Source organism: Piliocolobus tephrosceles, chromosome 21, assembly GCF_002776525.5.
Source record: "Piliocolobus tephrosceles isolate RC106 chromosome 21, ASM277652v3, whole genome shotgun sequence".
NCBI lineage: Eukaryota > Metazoa > Chordata > Mammalia > Primates > Cercopithecidae > Piliocolobus > Piliocolobus tephrosceles.
Genome location: NC_045454.1, coordinates 41,015,986 through 41,035,419, shown reverse-complemented (window position 1 = coordinate 41,035,419; position 19,434 = coordinate 41,015,986). Strand labels below are relative to the sequence as shown.

Sequence of the window (19,434 nt, the reverse complement as noted above, 5' to 3'; positions counted from 1 at the left end):
AGAGGGTGCATAGCTTCACTAATGGAGATACTCCATAGATGCAAATTTCCTCCCCAGAAGACAGCTGTGCAAGGGCAAAGCTGCAGCCATTCGAAATTGCCGAAGAAATATATTTTGGAATAAAATATTTTAATTGCTTTCACCTCTATTAAACATGGAGTCTGGAACTCCCTGCACACATTTATGACACTGTGCAGGACGAAGAAACAGGGACAGACCATTGACAGAGCCACTTCTAGTAATTAAGACGAGCAAGTTTGGCCGAAATGCAAATTTTCAAAGAGCAGGGCGCAGAGAGGGAACTTTTTTTTTTTTTTTTTTGAGACGGAGTCTCGCTCTGTCGCCCGGGGCTGGAGTGCAGTGGCCGGATCTCAGCTCAGTGCAAGCTCCGCCTCCCGGGTTCACGTCATTCTCCTGCCTCAGCCTCCGGAGTAGCTGGGATTACAGGCGCCCGCCACCTCGCCCGGCTAGTTTTTTGTATTTTTTAGTAGAAACGGGGTTTCACCGTGTTAGCCAGGATGGTCTCGACCTCCTGACCTCGTGATCCGCCCGTCTCGGCCTCCCAAAGTGCTGGGATTACAGGCTTGAGCCACCGTGCCCGGCCATGGGGGAACTTGACCTTGGACTGTGGCTAGAAGCGGTCAGTTCTGCCGGGCTTGGCCCTGTTACCCAGGACTTCTGCTGTCACTCAGGACGTAGGGGGCGGGGCCTGGCGCCCCACCCAATCAGAGTCGCTGGGGTGGGGCCCGGCCAACCGTTTATCCGCGGGAAGAACCGGGTCATATTCCCGCTCTGCTCAGTCTTTGGCTTCCCCAGCCGGGCGAGGTTGGCACCACGTTTTTCCTGCTCTGAGAGGGACCGGTTGCCACCGCCATACGTCTGTAGCTCTGTCGTCTGCGTTGTCCTGCTCTGGACGTGGGAGTTAAGTGAAAGCGAGGAAATGGTGAGTGTGAGCCCCCGCTGGGAGTCCCGAGATATGGGGTGGGTGGGCAGGGGCTGGTTGGAACCGGATGGAACTGGCTGTGCCAGGACCCGGACCTCCCCGCGGCGACTCCGGGTCTGGGGCCCGAGTACCCCTGGCGCGGCTTGGCCTTCGGTACAGTCGGCCGCCCGGTGCGGCTGGGCCGACAGCCGGAATCCCGGGCGCCCTGTCTAGTCTCTGCGCGCAGACTGCGGCCCCAGCCCCAGAGCCCTCTCTGGACAGCTCCGCACCCGGAGCCCCGAGTCTCTCCATATTGTGCGGGGGTCACGGGAGGGTCATGGAGGCAATCCCGCCTCGGGTGTGGGGTTCGTGCGGGAGGAGCTGCGCTGTGAGGCCCCCAGTTCCCCCTTTCTCCTGTTAAAACTTAAACAGGCCCCGTGCTGGGAATAAAGGCGTGAGCCACAGCGCCTGGCCTAGCGTGGAGAACTTGTGACAGTGATAACTGTTTTCCCTGTTATCTGTGGCGTAGAGCTTGGCAACTGCTGTCATGTTTGTGTTCACATCATGATCAATGTGTACTAGACGCTTTTTTTCTTTTTTCTTTCTTTTTTTTTTTTTTTTTTTTTTTTGAGACGGAGTCTCGCTCTGTCGCCCAGGCTGGAGTGCAGTGGCCGGATCTCAGCTCACTGCAAGCTCCGCCTCCCGTGTTCATGCCATTCTCCTGCCTCAGCCTCCCGAGTAGCTGGGACTACAGGCGCCGCCACGTCGCCCGGCTAGTTTTTTGTAGTTTTTAGTAGAGACGGGGTTTCACCGTGTTAGCCAGAATGGTCTCGATCTCCTGACCTCGTGATCCGCCCCTCTCGGCCTCCCAAAGTGCTGGGATTACAGGCTTGAGCCACCGCGCCTGGCCTCTTTCTTTTTTTTTGAAAGGGTGTTTCGCTCTTGTCTCCCAGGCTGGAGTGCAATGGCGCGATCTCGGCTCACTACAACCTCCGCCTCCCGGGTTCAAACGATTCTCCTGCCTCAGCCTCCCGAGTAGCTGGGATTACAGGCGCCCGCCACCATGCCTAGCTAATTTTTTTTGTATTTGTAGTAGAGACGGGGTTTCACCATGTTGGCCAGGCTGGTCTACTAAAAATACAAATATTAGCCAGGTGTTGTATCACGTGCCTGTAATCTCAGCTACTCAGGAGGCTGAGGCAGGAGAGTTGCTTGAACCCTGGTGGTGGAGGTTGCAGTGAGCCGGGATTATGCCACTGCACTCCAGCCTGGCAACAGAGTGAGACTCTGTCTCCAAAAATAATAATAAGAAGAATAAATAAAATAAAAAATAAAGCAATTTAAAGTTCTAATGGCTTCAAATTGGAATTATTGACTTCCACAAATATGTGTATTGTCTGAAAGGATTAGATATTTTTGCTTTCCATTTTGTGGTATGAAATGCAAATGCCTTATAATTTCCTTTCCATGTGTAAACCTGAACTTGAGTTTGAAGGATTTTGCTAGATTCTTCAAACACTAGGTGTTTTCTCATTGAATCAGGCCTGAGCCCAGCGACTGCAAACTAAGGACAATCAGAAGCCTGCAAAGAGAGGTCATTGAAGGCTCATTTGTTTCTTGCTGGGGAGCCTCCCCTGCAGTGTCCCAGCTGCTCACACTGACCATGGGAGGAGCCCTTTATGCTGAGAGAATCTGAGAGTACTGGAAAACTGGGGATCCACAGGCAGATGCAGCGGGTCAGCGATGCCCTTCTGAGGCTAGTTGTCCTAAGGTTGTTTCTAAACATTTTTAATGAAACAGATGTGGATTTAGGTAAAGAATGACTTTTCTTTTTGTTGTTCTTTTCTTTTTTTTTTTTTTTTAGACCAAGTCTCACTCTGTCACCTAGGCTGGAGTGCAGTGGTGTGATCTCGGCTCACTGCAACCTCTGCCTCTGCCTCTGCCTCCTGGGTTCACGCCATTCTCCTGCCTCAGTCTCCCGAATATCTGGGACTACAGGCACCTGCCACCACGCCTGGCTAACTTTTGTATTTTTTTTTTGAGATGGAGTCTCGCTGTGTTGCCCAGGCTGGAGTGCAATGGTGTGATCTCGGCTCACTGCAAGCTCTGCCTCCCGGGTTCACGCTATTCTCCTGCCTCAGCCTCCGAGTAGCTGGGACTACAGGCACGCACCACTACGCCTGGCTAATTTTTTGTATTTTTTAGTAGCGACGGGGTTTCACCGTGTTAGCCAGGATGGTCTTGATCTCCTGACCTCGTGATCCGCCCACCTTGGCCTCCCACAGTGCTGGGATTACAGGCGTGAGCCACTGCACCCAGCTACTTTTGTATTTTTTTAGTGGAGACAGGGTTTCACCATGTTAGCCAGGATGGTCTCAATCTCCTGACCTCAGGTGATCCACCCGCTTCAGCCTCCCGAAGTGGTGGGATTATAGGTGTGAGCCACCGTGCCCGGCCTGCGCCCTGCTAATTTTTGTATTTTTAGTAGAGACAGGGTTTCACCATGTTGGCCAGGCTGGTCTCAAACTCCTGACCTCAGGTTATCTACCCACCTTGGCCTCCCAAAGTACTGGGATTACAGGGGTGAGCCACCGCGCCCAGCCAGGAATGACTTTATTCCAAAGGAGAATTGAAATAAGGAAAAGGGACTAAGTATAAGGTATGTAAGCATCTCAAAGTTAGCCCAAAAAGGAATTTTTTTTTTTTTTTTTTTTTTTACAGAGAGGCGAAAACAAGGTTAGGAAGAAGGTGCGAGTGGGAGGTCAGGATACAATTTCATTTGTTAATAATTTGTATTTTAGGCCAGGTGCAGTGGCTCATGCCTATAATCCCAGCACTTTGGGAGGCCGAGGTGGGCGGATCACGAGTTCAAGAGATTGAGACCATCCTGATTAACATGGTGAAACCCTGTCTCTACTAAAAATACAAAAATTACCTGAGCGTGGTGGCACGCGCCTGTAGTCCCAGCTACTCCGGAGGCTGAGACAGGAGAATCCCTTCAACTCGGGAGGTGGAGGTTGCAGTGAACTGAGATCGCGCCATTGTGCTCCAGCCTAGATGACAGAGCGAGACTCTGTCTCAAAAAAAGAAAAAAAAATTTTTGTATTTTTCCCCTATGGCTTGTTTTCCCTAAAGCTGTTTTTCCTTTTTTATCCAATTTCAAAAGTGAACTTAACATGCCAGGGTTTTTGTTTGTTTGTTTATTTGCTTGTTTTTGAGACAGAGTCTCGCTGTGTCATCTAGGCTGGAACGCAGTGATGTGGTCTCAGCTCACTGCAACCTCCACCTCCTTGGTTCAAGTGATTCTCATGCCTCAGCCTCCCAAGTATCTGGGATTACAGGTAGGTGCCACCAAGCCTGGCTAATTTTTTGTGTTTTTAGTAGAGACGGGGTTTCACCATGATGGCCAGGCTGGTCTCCAACTCCTGGCCTCAAGTCTTCCACCCGCCTTGACGTCCCAAAGTGTTGGAATCTTACAGGCATGAGCTACCATGTCCAGCCAACATGCCAGGCCCTGAAGTGTTTTTCTGTGAAAGGTAACAGGAAAGTTAATTTATAATAAAAATCAATAGTGAAGAAGGAAGGGGTCTTCCCTGGTTCTCTTCAGTCAATTCCAACATTTTCCCAAACAATACAGGTAGGAAAGAGGGTAAGTCTGTATTCCGTGAAAGTAAGGTTCCAGCTGGCATTCAGAGCTACCTGTCATGTGACTCAATCTCAAAATCACAATGCTTTAAAAAACTCAAGATAGTTTAGAGCTCCAACTGTTTAAAAATGTGTATTACATTTTTTTTATAGACCACACAGGTGGAAAATTTTGTAATCAGACATTAGTTGGCAGATTGAGGTTAGTTAAGCATAAATAATATATATATATTTTTTACAGACCATTTAGGTGGAAAATTTTGTAATCAAATATTAGTTGGCAGATTGCAGTTAGTTCAGCCTAAATAATACAATAATGGGGGAGCTCTTGCTCTATTTGTTCACAGACAGAAGAACTGATTGGTGTTTTCTTTTTCTTTTCTTTTTTTTTTTGAGACAGAGTTTTACTCTGTCATCAGGCTGGAGGCTGGAGTGCAATGGTGCAATCTGGGCTCACTGCAACCTCCACCTCCCAGGTTTAAGTGATTCTCCTACCTCAACCTCCCAAATATCTGGGATTACAGGTGCATGCCACCATGCCTGGCTAATTTTTTGTATTTTTTTTTTTTTTTTTTGAGGCGGAGTCTCGCTCTGCCGCCCAGGCTGGAGTGCAGTGGCCGGATCTCAGCTCACTGCAAGCCCCGCCTCCCGGGTTCACGCCATTCTCCTGCCTCAGCCTCCCAAGTAGCTGGGACTACAGGTGCCCGCCATCTCGCCCAGCTAGTTTTTTGTATTTTTTAGTAGAGACGGGGTTTCACCAGGTTAGCCAGGATGGTCTCGGTCTGCTGACCTCGTGATCCGCCCGTCTCGGCCTCCCAAAGTGCTGGGATTACAGGCTTGAGCCACCGTGCCCGGCCAATTTTTTGTATTTTTAATAGAGACAGGGTTTCACTGTGTTAGCCAGGATTGTCTCGATCTCCTGACCTTGTGATCCACCCAGTCTCCGCCTCCCAAAGTGCTGGGATTACAGGCATGAGCCACAGCACCCTGCCCCCCCTTTTTTTTTTTTTTTGAGATGGAGTCTTGCTCTGTCGCCCAGGCTGGAGTGCAGTGGCGCAATCTGGGCTCACTGCAAGCTCTGCCTGCCTGGGTTCACACCATTCTCCCGCCTCAGCCTCCCGAGTAGCTAGGACCACAGGTGCCCGCCACCACGCCCGGGTAATTTTTTGTATTTTTAGTAGAGACAGGGTTTCACCAAGTTAGCCAGTATGGTCTCGATCTCCTGACCTTGTGATCCGCCCGCCTCGGCCTCCCAGTGCTGGGATTGCAGGCGTGAGCCACCGTGCCCGGCCCTATTTTGTTTTTTTAAGAAGTAATTCAGGGCCAGTCCATAAAGTGAAAGCAAGTTTCTTATGTAAGTAAAGGAATAAATAATGGCTACTCCATAGGCAGAGCAGCCGGAGAGCTAATTGTTTAAAAGAGCATGACATGGCTGGGTGCGGTGGCTCATGCCTGTAATCCCAGCACTTTGGGAGGCAGAGACAGGTGGATCACAAGGTCAGGAGATCGAGACCATCCTGGCTAACACAGTGAAACCCTGTCTCTACTAAAAATACAAAAAATTAGCCAGGTGTGGTGGCGGGCGCCTGTAGTCTCAGCTATTCGGGTGGCAGAGGCCGGAGAATGGCGTGAACCTAGGAGCGGAGCTTGCAGTGAGCCGAGATCGCGCTACTGCACTCCAGCCTAGGCGGCAGAGTGAGAAAAACAAAAAAAAAAGAGCATGACACCTCCTCTGCCCCTTGCTCCCTCTTTTGCATATGTGACCCTAGCTCCTCTTGCCTTCCACCATAAGAAGGAACTTCCTGAGGCCCACACCGGAAAGACGATTCCAGTGCCATGCTTCTTGTACAGCCTGTAGAACCATGAGCCACATAAACCTCTTTTCTGTATGATTTATCCTGCCTCAGGTATTTTATAGAATCACAAAACCAACTAACACAGCCCTTTTGCCTTTCTGTGTTTCTGCCTTGGTTTATACAACTGTATGTGCAGTGACAAAAGTCTGTGTGTCTGTCAGGGGTGCTGAATGTACATGTCCTATGAATCTGGAAGGCTTGCATTTTCTGGCCTGGTGGGACTAGTAGCACCTCTCTTCCAAGGTGAACAGAAGGGATGAGAGTACACCTCCTTGTCTTGTGGGAATTGGGAACAATTAGTTTTGTTTTTCTGTTTGTTTTTTGTGGACCTTGGGAACCTAAGGTGGGAGGTGGTGGCCCCAAACGCCCCCAGATCGAGGTGGGCAGGGACGCAGTTAGTTTTTTACTAAGAAGAATGAGAGTAGTTTTGTATTTTCATACCTGTCTTATGGTCGGGTTTTCTTTGTTCTTAGTGCATCTCTTGTCATCTTATGGAATATTCTCTTGTATTTCTAGTTTGAGTGTCTTTATTCATGAGGTGATGTTGAGGTTTCTCATATGACTTTTTCGCATCTGTTAGGACATTCTTTTGGTTTTTGATGTTGAGTCTATTATTATGGTGTATTGAATGAAGTTCAGAGATAAAGCAACCTTGCTTTCCTGGATTAAATCCCACTTGATCATGAAGTTTATATGTTGTCATATATCGATAAATTTTCTTTGCAAATATGTTGCTGAAGCTTATGTCAGAATTTAAGGAAGTTTATTTAATACAGTATTATCCTGGCATTATTGTGTATAGTGTATCATGTATATGTGTATATATATACATGTTATATATATGCACACTTGTAGTATATGTATATTGTATGTGATTTAGTTATGGTAGGTAATTGGTAAATATATATAATTTGTACATTATATATAACTACCACATATAAAGGTATTATAGTATATAGCATTAAGCTATTATAGCATCAATTTATATAGTTTTCTCCTCCATAGTATAGTGCACTTCATTTCCATTTCAGCATGCAGAATTATTCAATTACATCAGTCTTATCCTCCCATAGGAACAAAGGAGAATCTCCCTCTCTTGATGCTACAGAAAGTGCCACCCAAAAATCTTCATAATCTTGGACTTAGGAAAAATATTTTCTGACATGACACTGGGAGCACTAGCAGCAAAAAAAACTATGTCATTTAGACTACATCAAAATTTAAAACTTTTGTGCTTAAAAAAATACCATCAAGAAATTGAAATAGCCAGGCATGGTGGCTCATGCCGGTAATCCCAGCACTTTGGGAGGCCGAGACTGGCAGATCACTTGAGGTCAGGAATTTGAGACCAGCCTGGCCAACATGGTGAAACCCCGTCTCTACTAAAAATACAAAAATTAGCCAGGCATGGTGGCACATGCCTGTAATCCCAGCTACTTGGGAGGCTGAGACAGGAGAATCGCTTGAACCTGGGAAGTGGAGGTTGTGGTGAGCTGAGATCACACCATTACATTCCAGCCTGGGCAACAGAACGAATCCACCTTGAAAAAAAAAAAAGAGGCCAGATGTGGTGGCTCATGCCTGTAATCCCAGCACTTTGGGAGGCCACGCGGACAGATTGCCTGAGGTCAGGAGTGCAAGACCAGGCTGGCCAACATGGTGAAACACTGTCTCTACTAAAAATACAAAAATTAACTGGGCATGGTGGTGGGCTCCTGTGAACCCAGCTACTAGGGAGGCTGAGGCAGGAGAATCACTTAAACCCAGGAAGCAGAGGTTGCAGCGAGCTGAGATCACACCAACTGCACTGTAGCCTGGACGACAGAGTGAGACTCCGTCTCAAAAAAAAAAGAAACTGAAGCATGTGTGGTCATGCCACACTGAACACATCTGTTCTCTGTAGCTAAGCAGGGTTGGGCCTGGTTAGTAAATGCATAGAAAATGCCTGGGAATACTGGCTGTTGTATGCTTAAAAACAAAAAAAGCAAGAGTTTGACAAGATAATTCACCAAATGGAAGAAAACTTCTATATTGAATATCTGGTCCATCTTCTTCACATAGGGTGGGGGATGAATTGGTAGCCAGCACTCTGAGGCATCCTGGCCCATTACTGCGGGAGGTGAACTCTATCCTGTAGTCCTCTCTGGCAATGGTACACCCACGGTCCCCAATCTCATCCAGTTTATGGGGTGACAACAAGAAGTGGTCATCAGGAGAGAAGTCTGACCTGGTGTTTTGGATGTTTGAGTAGGAGGTGCTCTTGGGAAACCCATCTTCCTCCCCACCAGAAGAGAACTTCTTATCACTAATGCACTGCAGACATGTGAATTAGGGTCTCAAGTCTAAGTCTGTATTCCTTGTAAAGAGGGATTACACTGAAAACTTGGTAAAAATTTCAAGGAAGGTTTTATTGAGCACAATTGCAATATGTGTTGAATAAAGCCTGATTTTTTGGCTATATGTTATAGTATAATTTAATATGGGAAAGAGATTGAACTCAACCTGAATGCATCAACAAGACAATTGTATCTAAAGAGCAAGGTACCATAGAGGAACTTGGTAAGGTGTCAAGAGTTGGGGAAGAAAATATTAATAAATTATCATAGGTGAGGGAAACAACTTGATTAGATATCAAGTTTGGGGGGATTCTCTCTAAACTCCCTTATTAGCATTTAGCTATAACTGGGCTCTGCAGGACAAACACAAAAGCTAGTCAGGAAGCGGGCTCCGAGGAGCCTTACTAAAGTGTGGTCAAGGAAGGAGTCCTTGTGATCCTTCCAGCCTAGTTCTTGCTAGGGCTGATGATAAATCCTTAAATTTATGGTTTCCTCCCCACATTCCAAAACACTCCCTCATTTCCCCTCTCCAGTGGACATCATTATCAATCATGTGTCCCCCATGATACATGTGAAACTGCTGCGGTATTTTAATTGTTTCCCGTTTCTTTTCCACAAAGCAATAAGTGCTGGGTATATTCAACCCATTTTCCATGTGCCCCGAGAATACTCTTGTCTCTCATCCTAATGTAACATCATATATGTTTTCATTACATTAGGATTAGAAACAAGTTCTGTTTAGAAATTTTATTTTCACACTGAAAATCAATCAGATTTGCTTCAGCTTTAAAGAGTGTGCTTATGTAAAATTAAATGAATGCTGGCAGCAAGCTGCACTGTTTTTTTTTTCTAAATAGGAAATGGGTTAAAAATATATTACTTTATGAATATGAGGAAAGCACTCAATAATCACTAAAAACTACATTATATAAATCCTTGTGCCTGATGACTCCTGGTCCACTGACCTTCTTTTCATGAGCGTCTTGGCCCTTTTCATATATCTTGCAGGAATGTCATTCAAATACTTTCCCTATCTTTTAATTAATTAGGTTTTTTTTTAACTTGGTACAATAATTTATTATTATAAAAATATTTAAATTTATTAGCTTTAGGAATTTTACATGTACTGTTGAATTAGTTTGACAAATCTATATAACTCATCTAAGATGAATAATACTGTATTTTTTTTTTTTTTTTTTTTTTGAGGCGGAGTCTCACTCTGTCGCCCGGGCTGGAGTGCAGTGGCCGGATCTCAGCTCACTGCAAGCTCCGCCTCCCAGGTTCACGCCATTCTCCTGCCTCAGCCTCCCGAGTAGCTGGGACTACAGGCGCCGCCACCTCGCCCGGCTAGTTTTTTGTATTTTTTAGTAGAGATGGGGTTTCACCATGTTAGCCAGGATGGTCTCGATCTCCTGACCTCGTGATCCGCCCGTCTCGGCCTCCCAAAGTGCTGGGATTACAGGCTTGAGCCACTGCGCCCGGCCAATACTGTATTTTTTTAATGAGTGGCCTTTTGCAATTAGTATAGACTCCTGAATTTTATTTTCTTTTTTTTTTGAGATGGAGTCTCACTCTCTTGCCCAGGCTGGAGTGCAGTGGTGCAATCTTGGCTCACTGCAACCTCCACCTCCTGGGTTCAAGCTGTTCTCTGTCTCAGCCTCCCAAGTAGCTGGGATTACAGGCACCCACCACCATGGCCGACTAATTTTTGTATTTTTAGTAGAGACGGGGTTTCACCATCTTAGCCAGGCTGGTCTTGAACTCCTGACCTCGTGATTCACCCTGCCTTGGCCTCCCAAAGTGCTGGGATTACAGGCGTGAGCCACTACGCCCAGCTGAACCCTGAATTTTCTTTTTTTTGAGACAGAGTCTCACTTTGTCACCTAGGCTGGAGTGCAATGGCACGATCTCAGCTCACTGCAACCTCTGCCTCCTGGGTTCAAGCTATTCTCCGGCTCTGCCTCCTGAGTAGCTGGGATTACAGGTGCATACCACCATGCCCGGCTAATTTTGGTATTTTTAGTAGAGATGGGGTTTCACCATGTTGGTCAGGCTGGTCTTGAACTCCTGACCTTGAGATCCGTCCACCTCAACCTCCTAAAGTGCTGGGATGACAGGCATGAGCAAATTCCGAATCCTGAATTTTCAGGCTTGTTGTAGCATGGGACAGAAGGTTTTTGTTTGTTTGTTTGTTTGTTTTTTGAGATGGAGTTTTGCTCTTCTTGCCCAGGCTGGAGTGCAATGGCACTATCTCGGCTCACTGCAACCTCTGCCTCCCGGGTACAAGCGATTCTCCTGCCTCAGCCTCCCGAGTAGCTGGGATTACAGGCACTCGCCACCACACCCGGCTAATGTTTTTGTATTTTTAGCAGAGACGGGTTTCACCATGTTGGCCAGGCTGGTCTTGAACTCCTGACCTCAGGTGATCCTCCTGCCTCGGCCTCCCAAAGTGCTGAGATTACAGGCATGAGCCACCATGCCTGGCCCCAGAATGTTATTTTGTAAGACTAAATACTATCCCACTGTAAGTATATGCATACCACATTTTCTTTATCCATTTAGCCATCAGTGGACATTTGAATTGATCCGTCTGTTGGCTATTGTGAACAGTGGTTTTCAAATATCTCTTCAAAGATCCAACTTTCAATTTATATGAATTGAATATAAATAAACCTAGAAATGGGTTGCTGGAAGAAAATATTTTTTTACTAGCTTTTCAGGCACCACCATACTGTTTTCCATAGAGGTTGAGCCATTTTGCAATCCTTAGGTCAGAGCACAGGGGTTCCAATTTCTCAGCATTTTTTCCAAAGTTTATGTTTGAGGTGTTTGATTTTTCTTTTTTCTTGAGACAAAATCTCGTTGTTGTCACCCAGGCTGGAGTGCAGTGGCACCATCTACACTCACTGCAACCTCGCCTCCCGGCTTCAAGCAATTCTCAGCCCCAGCGTCACAAGTAGCTGGGACTACAGGCACCCGCCACCACGCCTGGCTAATTTTTTGTATTTTTGATAGAGATGGGGTTTCACCATGTTGACCAGGCTGATCTTGAACTCCTGACCTCAGGTGATCCACCCACCTCAGCCTCCCGAAGTGCTGAGATTGCAGGTGTGAGCCACCGCACCCGGCCTTGATTTTTCTTTTCTTTTTAGTTGAATGTAAGAATTCATTATATTTTCTGAATATTGATACTTTTCCAGATACATAATTGCCAATATTTGCTCCAGTGTTATGGGGTACCTTTTCCTTCTGTTTGTGGTGTCCCCTCATGGACAGAACTTTTAAATTTTGATAAATATTTGCCTTTTTGTTAAGAGTGGGTGCACTGGAGTTTTCTTTTCTTTTCTTTTCTTTTCTTTTCTTTTCTTTTTTTTTTTTTTTTTGAGACGGAGTCTCGCTCTGTCACCCAGGTTGGACTGCAGTGGCCGGATCTCAGCTCACTGCAAGCTCTGCCTCCCGGGTTTAAGCCATTCTCCTGCCTCAGCCTCCCAAGTAGCTGGGACTACAGGTGCCCGCCACATCGCCCGGCTAGTTTTTTGTATTTTTTAGTAGAGATGGGGTTTCTCCATGTTAGCCAGGATGGTCTCGATCTCCTGACCTTCATGATCCACCTGTCTTGGCCTCCCAAAGTGCTGGGATTACAGGCTTGAGCCACCGTGCCCGGCCGGTGCGCTGGAGTTTTATCCCTGAACCTTGTCTCCTTTCAGCCTTCAGCATTTCATCAATTACAATGTAAGTTTTCCTACCACGGTACTGTTTTTCACAAAATTTCTATTCATGAGTTTTTTATTTAGACAGTTCTAAGGCCGGGCGCGGTGGCTCAAGCCTGTAATCCCAGCACTTTGGGAAGCCGAGACGGGCGGATCACGAGTTCAGGAGATCGAGACCATCCTGGCTAACACGGTGAAACCCCGTCTCTACTAAAAAATACAAAAAAACTAGCCGGGCAAAGTGGCAGGCGCCTGTAGTCCCAGCTACTCGGGAGGCTGAGGCAGGAGAATAGCGTGAACTCGGGAGGCGGAGCTTGCAGTGAGCTGAGATCCGGCCACTGCACTCCAGCCTGGGCGACAGAGCGAGACTCCGTCTCAAAAAAAAAAAAAATAGTTCTGACTCTCTTATCAGTTGGGTTGGTTGAACCCCTTGCAAAATCCAGTTTTTTTGCTTTTGTTGTCTGCGCTTCTATCAAAATAAAATCCCCCTTCTAGGTAATCATCAATGGTTAAACTTTGTGAACAGGCATTTTCAAGGATTTATAGCCTCAGGACTGCTAATGTTAACATTTTTTGCATGTGAATTTAGAGGACTGTATTATGACAGGTGCTGTAAACCCATGCTACAAACAGACATTAAGAGCAGCCCAGGCGGTGCATCTTTCTCCCTGGATTCCATGAAAAGACACATTTTTCTATTCTGCTGTTGGTTTATTGCTTAATTCTGTTCCAGCATCAGAAGTGCTTTATAGAAGAAAGTAAGTGTAGACAGAGAGTAATGGGTCGGATGACCATGAAATGGAATAAATGTTTGGAGTCCATAGCACTGTGGAAACGTCTTAGGAAGAGGGTATAGACCCCCAGTGCTGTCAGTCTCACCCATCCTCCTCTGTACATGTGGGATGTTTCAGGACTCGGTGGCTTTCGAGGATGTGGCTGTGAACTTCACCCAGGAGGAATGGTCTTTGCTGGATCCTTCCCAGAAGAATCTCTACAGAGAAGTGATGCAGGAAACCTTGAGGAACCTGGCCTCTATAGGTAAGAATGACAGTATTATGTTCCCCAATGAATGAGACAAGTGTTTCTAGCTTATTAATGCTGTTCCTTGATTTGGAATATGGACAGGCAATACTTTGATGAATAAATGAGGTATGGCTCTAATGTCCCATGAACATAGAATCTACAGTCATTTTTTCATAATTTTATTTTAATTCAGCACTATTTTTCTGATTCTGTATTTTAGGAGAAAAATGGAAAGACGAGAACATTGAAGATCAGTACAAAAATCCCAGGAAAAATCTAAGGTGATTTAAACTCACAAGACAAAGCAATGTCTCTCTAGAAAATCTTAGAATGCGAGAATATGTTAAGAAGCAAATAAAGAAAATATGCCCAGCATTAAATTTATTTATTCTTAAAATATTCACTCTAAAAACCTATATTTAAATGTGACATAGGCTGGGCACAGTGGCTCACACTTGTAATTTCAGCTGTTTGGGAGTTGGAGGTGGAAGGATTGCTTGAGGCCTGGAGTTTGAGAAGAGCCTGAGCAAAATAGCGAGACTTCATTTCAAACAAAGAACTAGCAATACATGTGGCATACACCTGTAGTCCTAGCCACGTAGGAGGCTGAGGCAGGAAGATCACTTGAGTCCAGGAGTTCAAGGGTGCTGTGAACCATGATGATGCCACTGCCACTGCCCTCCAACCTGGGCTATGTGGTGACCCTGACTCAAGAAAATGATACAGCAGTTTAGTATTTGTAAAACAGTCAACATGTAAATATTATTAAGAATTTTCCACTGGGCGCAGTGGCTCATGCCTGTAATCCTAGCACTTTGGGAGGCCGAGGTGGGCGGATCACGAAGTCAGGAGATCGAGACCATCCTGGCTAACACGGTGAAACCCCATCTCTACTAAAAATACAAAAAAAATTATCCAGGGGTGGTGGTGGGCGCCTGTAGTCCCAGCTACTCGGGAGGCTGAGGCAGGAGAATGGCATGAACCCAGGAGGTGGAGTTTGCAGTGAGCTGAGATCACGCCACTGCACTCCAGCCTGGGTGACAGAGCGAGACTCCATCGCAAAAAAAAAAACAACAACAAACAAAACCAATTACCATATAGTGTTTTTCTTTTTTAAACATATGATTTTTAAAAAATAATAGGTATAGATAGACCATCTTGTAGCCTGTCCAGTCAGCTTCCAACAATTTAGACAGCGTAGAAAGCCTACACTTTCCTGGATAATGTTGAAAATGCAAGTGCAATCCTTGTTAATAAACAAAATCATTTATAAACAAACCCTCAACAATGTGCTTTTCATTTTTCACAGAAGTCTTCTGGGAGAGAGAGTCAATGAAAATACAAAAGAAAATCATTGTGGAGAAATTTTTAGCCAGATTCCAGATGACACACTGAACAAAAAAGCTTCTCCTGGAGTAACATCATGTGAAAGCAGTGTGAGTGGAGAAGTCTTCCTGGGTCATTCTTCCCTTAATAGGCACATTAGAGCTGACGCTGTACACAAGCCATCTGAGTATCGGGAATATGGACAGAAGCCATATAAGTGTCTACAACGTAAGAAAGCCTTCAGATGTCACCCCTCCTTTCAAACGGAAGAAAAGGCTCACACTGGAGAAAAACTATATGATTGTAAAGAATGTGGAAAAACCTTCATATCCCGTTCAAGCATTCGAAGACACATGATAATGCACAATGGAGATGGACCTTATAAATGTAAGTTTTGTGGGAAAGCCTGCCCTTGTCTCAGCGTATATCTTATACATGAACGAGTTCATACTGGAGAGAAACCATATGAATGTAAACAATGTGGTAAAGCCTTTAGTTATTCAACTTCCCTTCAAATACATGAAAGAACTCACACTGGAGAGAAGCCTTATGAATGTAAGGAATGTGGGAAAGCATTCAGTGGTCTCAATTCCTTTTATGAACATAGAAGAACTCACACTGGAGAAAAGCCATATGAATGCAAACAATGTGGAAAAGCCTTCGGATGGTTCCATTCCTTTCAAATACATGAAAGAACTCACAGTGAGGAAAAGCCTGATGAATGTACCAAATGTGGGAAAGCATTCAAGTGTCCCAGTTATCTTTGTAGACATGAAGTGACCCACTCTGGGAAAAAGCCCTATGAATGTAAACAATGTGGGAAAGCATTATCTTATCTTAACTTTCAAAGACACATGAAAATGCACACTAGAATGAGACCTTATAAATGTAAGACATGTGGAAAAGCCTTTGATTTTCCCAGTTCATTTCTAAGACATGAAAGAACTCACACTGGAGAGAAAACTTATGAATGCAAGCACTGTGGTAAATCCTTTAATCGTTCCAGTTCCTTTCACTATCACGAAAGGACTCACACTGGAGAGAAACCCTATGAATGCAAGCAGTGTGGGAAAGCCTTCGTTTCTTCTACTTCCTTTCGATATCATGAAAGGACTCACACTGGAGAGAAACCCTATGAGTGTAAGCAATGTGGGAAGGCCTTCAGATCTGCCTCACACCTTCAAATGCACAAAAGGACTCACACTCAAGAGAAACCCTATGAATGTAAGCAGTGTGGTAAAGCCTTCATTTTTTACACTTCCTTTCGATATCATGAAAAGACTCACACTGGAGAGAAACCCTATGAGTGTAAGCAATGTGGGAAAGCCTTCAGATCTGCCTCACACCGTCAAATGCATGAAAGGACTCACACTCAAGAGAAACTCTATGAATGTAAGCAGTGTGGTAAAGCCTTCATTTTTTCCACTTCCTTTCGATACCATGAAAGGACTCACACTGGAGAGAAACCCTATAAGTGTGACCAATGTGGGAAAGCCTTCAGATCTGCCTCACACCTTCAAATGCATGAAAGGACTCACACTGGAAAGCAACTGTATGAATCTAAACAATGTGAAAAAAACCTTTGGATCTGTCAGAAACCTTCAAATTCATGAAAAGACACACTGGAGAGAAACCCTATAAGGAATGTGGAAAAGCATTCAACAATTTCTCTTCCTTTCAAATACATGCGACGATGTATAGAGGACAGAATGCCTATGAATGTAAAGAGTGTGACAAAGCATTCACATCTGCCAAGATCCTTCGAGTACATGAAAGGACACACACTGGAGAGAAACCCTATGAATGTAAGGAATGTGGGAAAGCATTCAATTATTTTTCTTCTTTGCATATACACAAAAGGGTGCACACTGGAGAGAAGCCATATGAATGTAAGGATTGTGGGAAAGCATTCGGTTTGCCTGGTTCCTTTCGTAGACATGAAAGGGCTCACACTGGAGTGAAACCCTATGAATGCAAGCAATGTGGCAAAGCCTTCACTTCTTCTGGTTCCTTTCAGTGTCATAAAAGGATTCACACTGGAGAGAAACCCTGAGTGTAAGCAGTGTGGTAAAGCCTTCATTTCTTCCACTGCCATTCGTAGACATGAAAGGACTCACACTGGAGAGAAACCCTATGAGTGTAAGCAATGTGGAAAAGCCTTTATTTCTTTCAGTTCCATTCGGTACCACGGAAGAACTCACATTGGAGAGAAACAGTATGAGTGTGAGCAATGTGGTAAAGCCTTCATGTCTTCTACTGCATTTCAGTATCATGAAAAGACCCACACTGGAGAGAAACCCTATGAATGTAAGCAATGTGGGAAAGCCTTCATTTCTTCCAGTAGCCTTCGATATCATGAAAGGACTCACACTGGAGAGAAACCTTACGAATGTAAGCAGTGTGGTAAAGCCTTCAGATCTGCCACTCAACTTCAAATGCATAGAAAGATTCATACTGGAGAGAAACCCTATGAGTGTAAGCAATGTGGGAAAGCCTACAGATCTGCCTCACAACTTCGAGTACATGAAAGGACTCACACTGGAGAGAAACCCTATGAACATAAGCAATATGGGAAAGCCTTCAGATCTGCTAAGAACCTTCAAATACAGACAATGTAAACAAATGTTTATAGCAACTGCCTACTAACATGTTATTCTCTATTTGTTGTTGTTGTTTGAGATGGAGTCTTCCTCCGTTGCCCAGGCTGGAGTGCAGTGGCGTGATCTTGGCTCACTGCAGGCTTCACCTCTGGGTTCAGGCAATTCTCCTGCCTCAGCCTCCTAAGGAAAAAGATGCCTGGGTTTACAGGTGTGCACGGCCACGCTTGGCTAATTTTTATATTTTTAGTAGAGATGAGGTCTCACCCTATTGACCACACTGGTCTTGAACTCCTGACCTGAAGTGATCCACCTGCCTCAGCCTCCCAGAGTGCTGGAATTTCAGGCATGAGCCACTGCACTCAGCTGTTATTCTCTATTTAGTTAATTGAGAAGCCATAATAAAATATCTTAGTGCCATCATGCATTAGATCAAATTTATGTTACCACATTACTTTTTGAACATTGTGAGTCAATATTACTAAGTGGACAAAATCCCAGATGTCTTTTTCCTCATGTAAATTTTAATTTTCATGCTTATATACTTAGAACATTTATCTTTTTTTTTTTTTTTTTTTGAGACGGAGTCTGGCTCTGTCGCCCAGGCTGGAGTGCAGTGGCCGGATCTCAGCTCACTGCAAGCTCCGCCTCCCGGGTTTACACCATTCTCCTGCCTCAGCCTCCGAAGTAGCTGGGACTACAGGGGCCCGCCACCTCGCCCGGCTAGTTTTTTGTATTTTTAGTAGAGACGGGGTTTCACCATGTTAGCCAGGATGGTCTCGATCTGCTGACCTCGTGATCCGCCCGTCTCGGCCTCCCAAAGTGCTGGGATTACAGGCTTGAGCCACCGCGCCCGGCCTAGAACATTTATCTTGATCCTAATTTTTGTTCGTTCATAATACCAAAAGTTATCTCACGTTTTTCAGAGTGACTTTATGCCAAAAACCCTCAGTAGCATACCTGTCATCAAAGAGGGTATAATTCACAAAAAGACTTACACTAGAGGAAAACCATATGACTATAAGCCACGTGGGAAACATTTTCTGATCTAAGTGGCGTTGAAATCCACATGGATTTCAACACTACAGATGGGCCTCTCTCCCTATTCATTTTATTTTATTTATTTATTTTTGAGATGGAGTCTTGTTCTGTTGCCCAGGCTGCAGTGCAGTGGTTCGATCTTTGTTCACTGCAAGCTCTGCCTCCTGGATTCATGCCATTCTCCTGCCTCAGCCTCCTGAGTAGCTGGGACTACAGGCTCCTACCACCACACCCAGCTGAATTTTTTTTTTTTTTTTTTTTGAGACAGAGTCTCGCTCTGTCGCCCAGGCTGGAGTGCAGTGGTGCCATCTCGGCTCACTGCAAGCTCCACCTCCTGGGTTCATGCCATTCTTCTGCCTCAGCCTCCCGAGTAGCTGGGACTATAGGCGCCCACCACCGCGCCCGGCTAATTGTATTTTTAGTAGAGATGGAGTTTCACCGTGGTCTCAATCTCCTGACCTCGTGATCCGCCCACCTCGGCCTCCCAAAGTGCTGGGATTACAGGCGTGAGCCACCGCGCCCGGCCCAGCTAATTTTTTTGTATTTTTTTTAGTAGAGACGAGGTTTCACTGTGTTAGCCAGGATGGTCTCGAATTCTTGACCTTGTGATCCACCTGCCTCAGCCTCCCAAAGTGCTGGGATTACAGGTGTGAGCCACCATGCCTGGCCTCTCAGTCCTAACTTTTCATTCACTCATTGTACCAAAAGTTAACTCATAATGTTCTCAGTGACATCTTACCAAAGACCACCAGTACCATACTTGTTGTCAAAGAGGGCGTAATATCGTAATAAATATGACCAAAAGCCATAAATGACAGTGAGATATATGAGAATTACAAATGAGTCACATTACTGAAAAAAATTTGCTCAGTTTGATAATTTGAAATATGTTTTCTTCTATACTATTCTGAGACATGGTTACAGAGTGCCCTTGTTTTGTCTTGATCCATCGTGGTCACTGAAGAACATTGTCTCACA

At 45.2% G+C, this 19,434-nt stretch overlaps 1 protein-coding gene across 2 annotated transcripts; it reads left to right on the top strand.

Annotated features, from left to right (window-relative positions):
- Positions 1-541: 541 nt before the first annotated feature.
- On the top strand, positions 542-17,596 carry LOC111523796 (zinc finger protein 433-like). 2 transcript variants are annotated; one of them, XM_023188656.2, is made up of 4 exons: positions 542-943; positions 13,381-13,507; positions 13,713-13,773; positions 14,802-16,958. In XM_023188656.2, exons 1-4 carry the CDS (start codon positions 605-607, stop codon positions 16,429-16,431), a joined length of 2,157 nt encoding a protein of 718 aa, XP_023044424.2. In that variant the 5' UTR covers positions 542-604; the 3' UTR covers positions 16,432-16,958. The 2 variants fall into 2 exon arrangements, with proteins under 2 accessions (XP_023044424.2, XP_026304928.1); XM_026449143.1 differs by lacking the exon at positions 542-943 and having other exon boundaries at positions 13,372-13,507; positions 14,802-16,340; positions 16,920-17,596.
- The last annotated feature ends 1,838 nt before the right edge of the window (positions 17,597-19,434 follow it).

What these genes read in the sequence shown, in the direction of transcription:
- LOC111523796 (XM_026449143.1), top strand. Translation starts at nt 13,372, where the DNA reads ATGTTTCAGGACTCGGTGGCTTTCGAGGATGTGGCTGTGAACTTCACC. An exon ending in GAGGAACCTGGCCTCTATAG is followed by an intron (nt 13,508 to 13,712) that starts GTAAGAATGACA and finishes TCTGTATTTTAG; the next exon opens with GAGAAAAATGGAAAGACGAG. An exon ending in AATCCCAGGAAAAATCTAAG is followed by an intron (nt 13,774 to 14,801) that starts GTGATTTAAACT and finishes CATTTTTCACAG; the next exon opens with AAGTCTTCTGGGAGAGAGAG.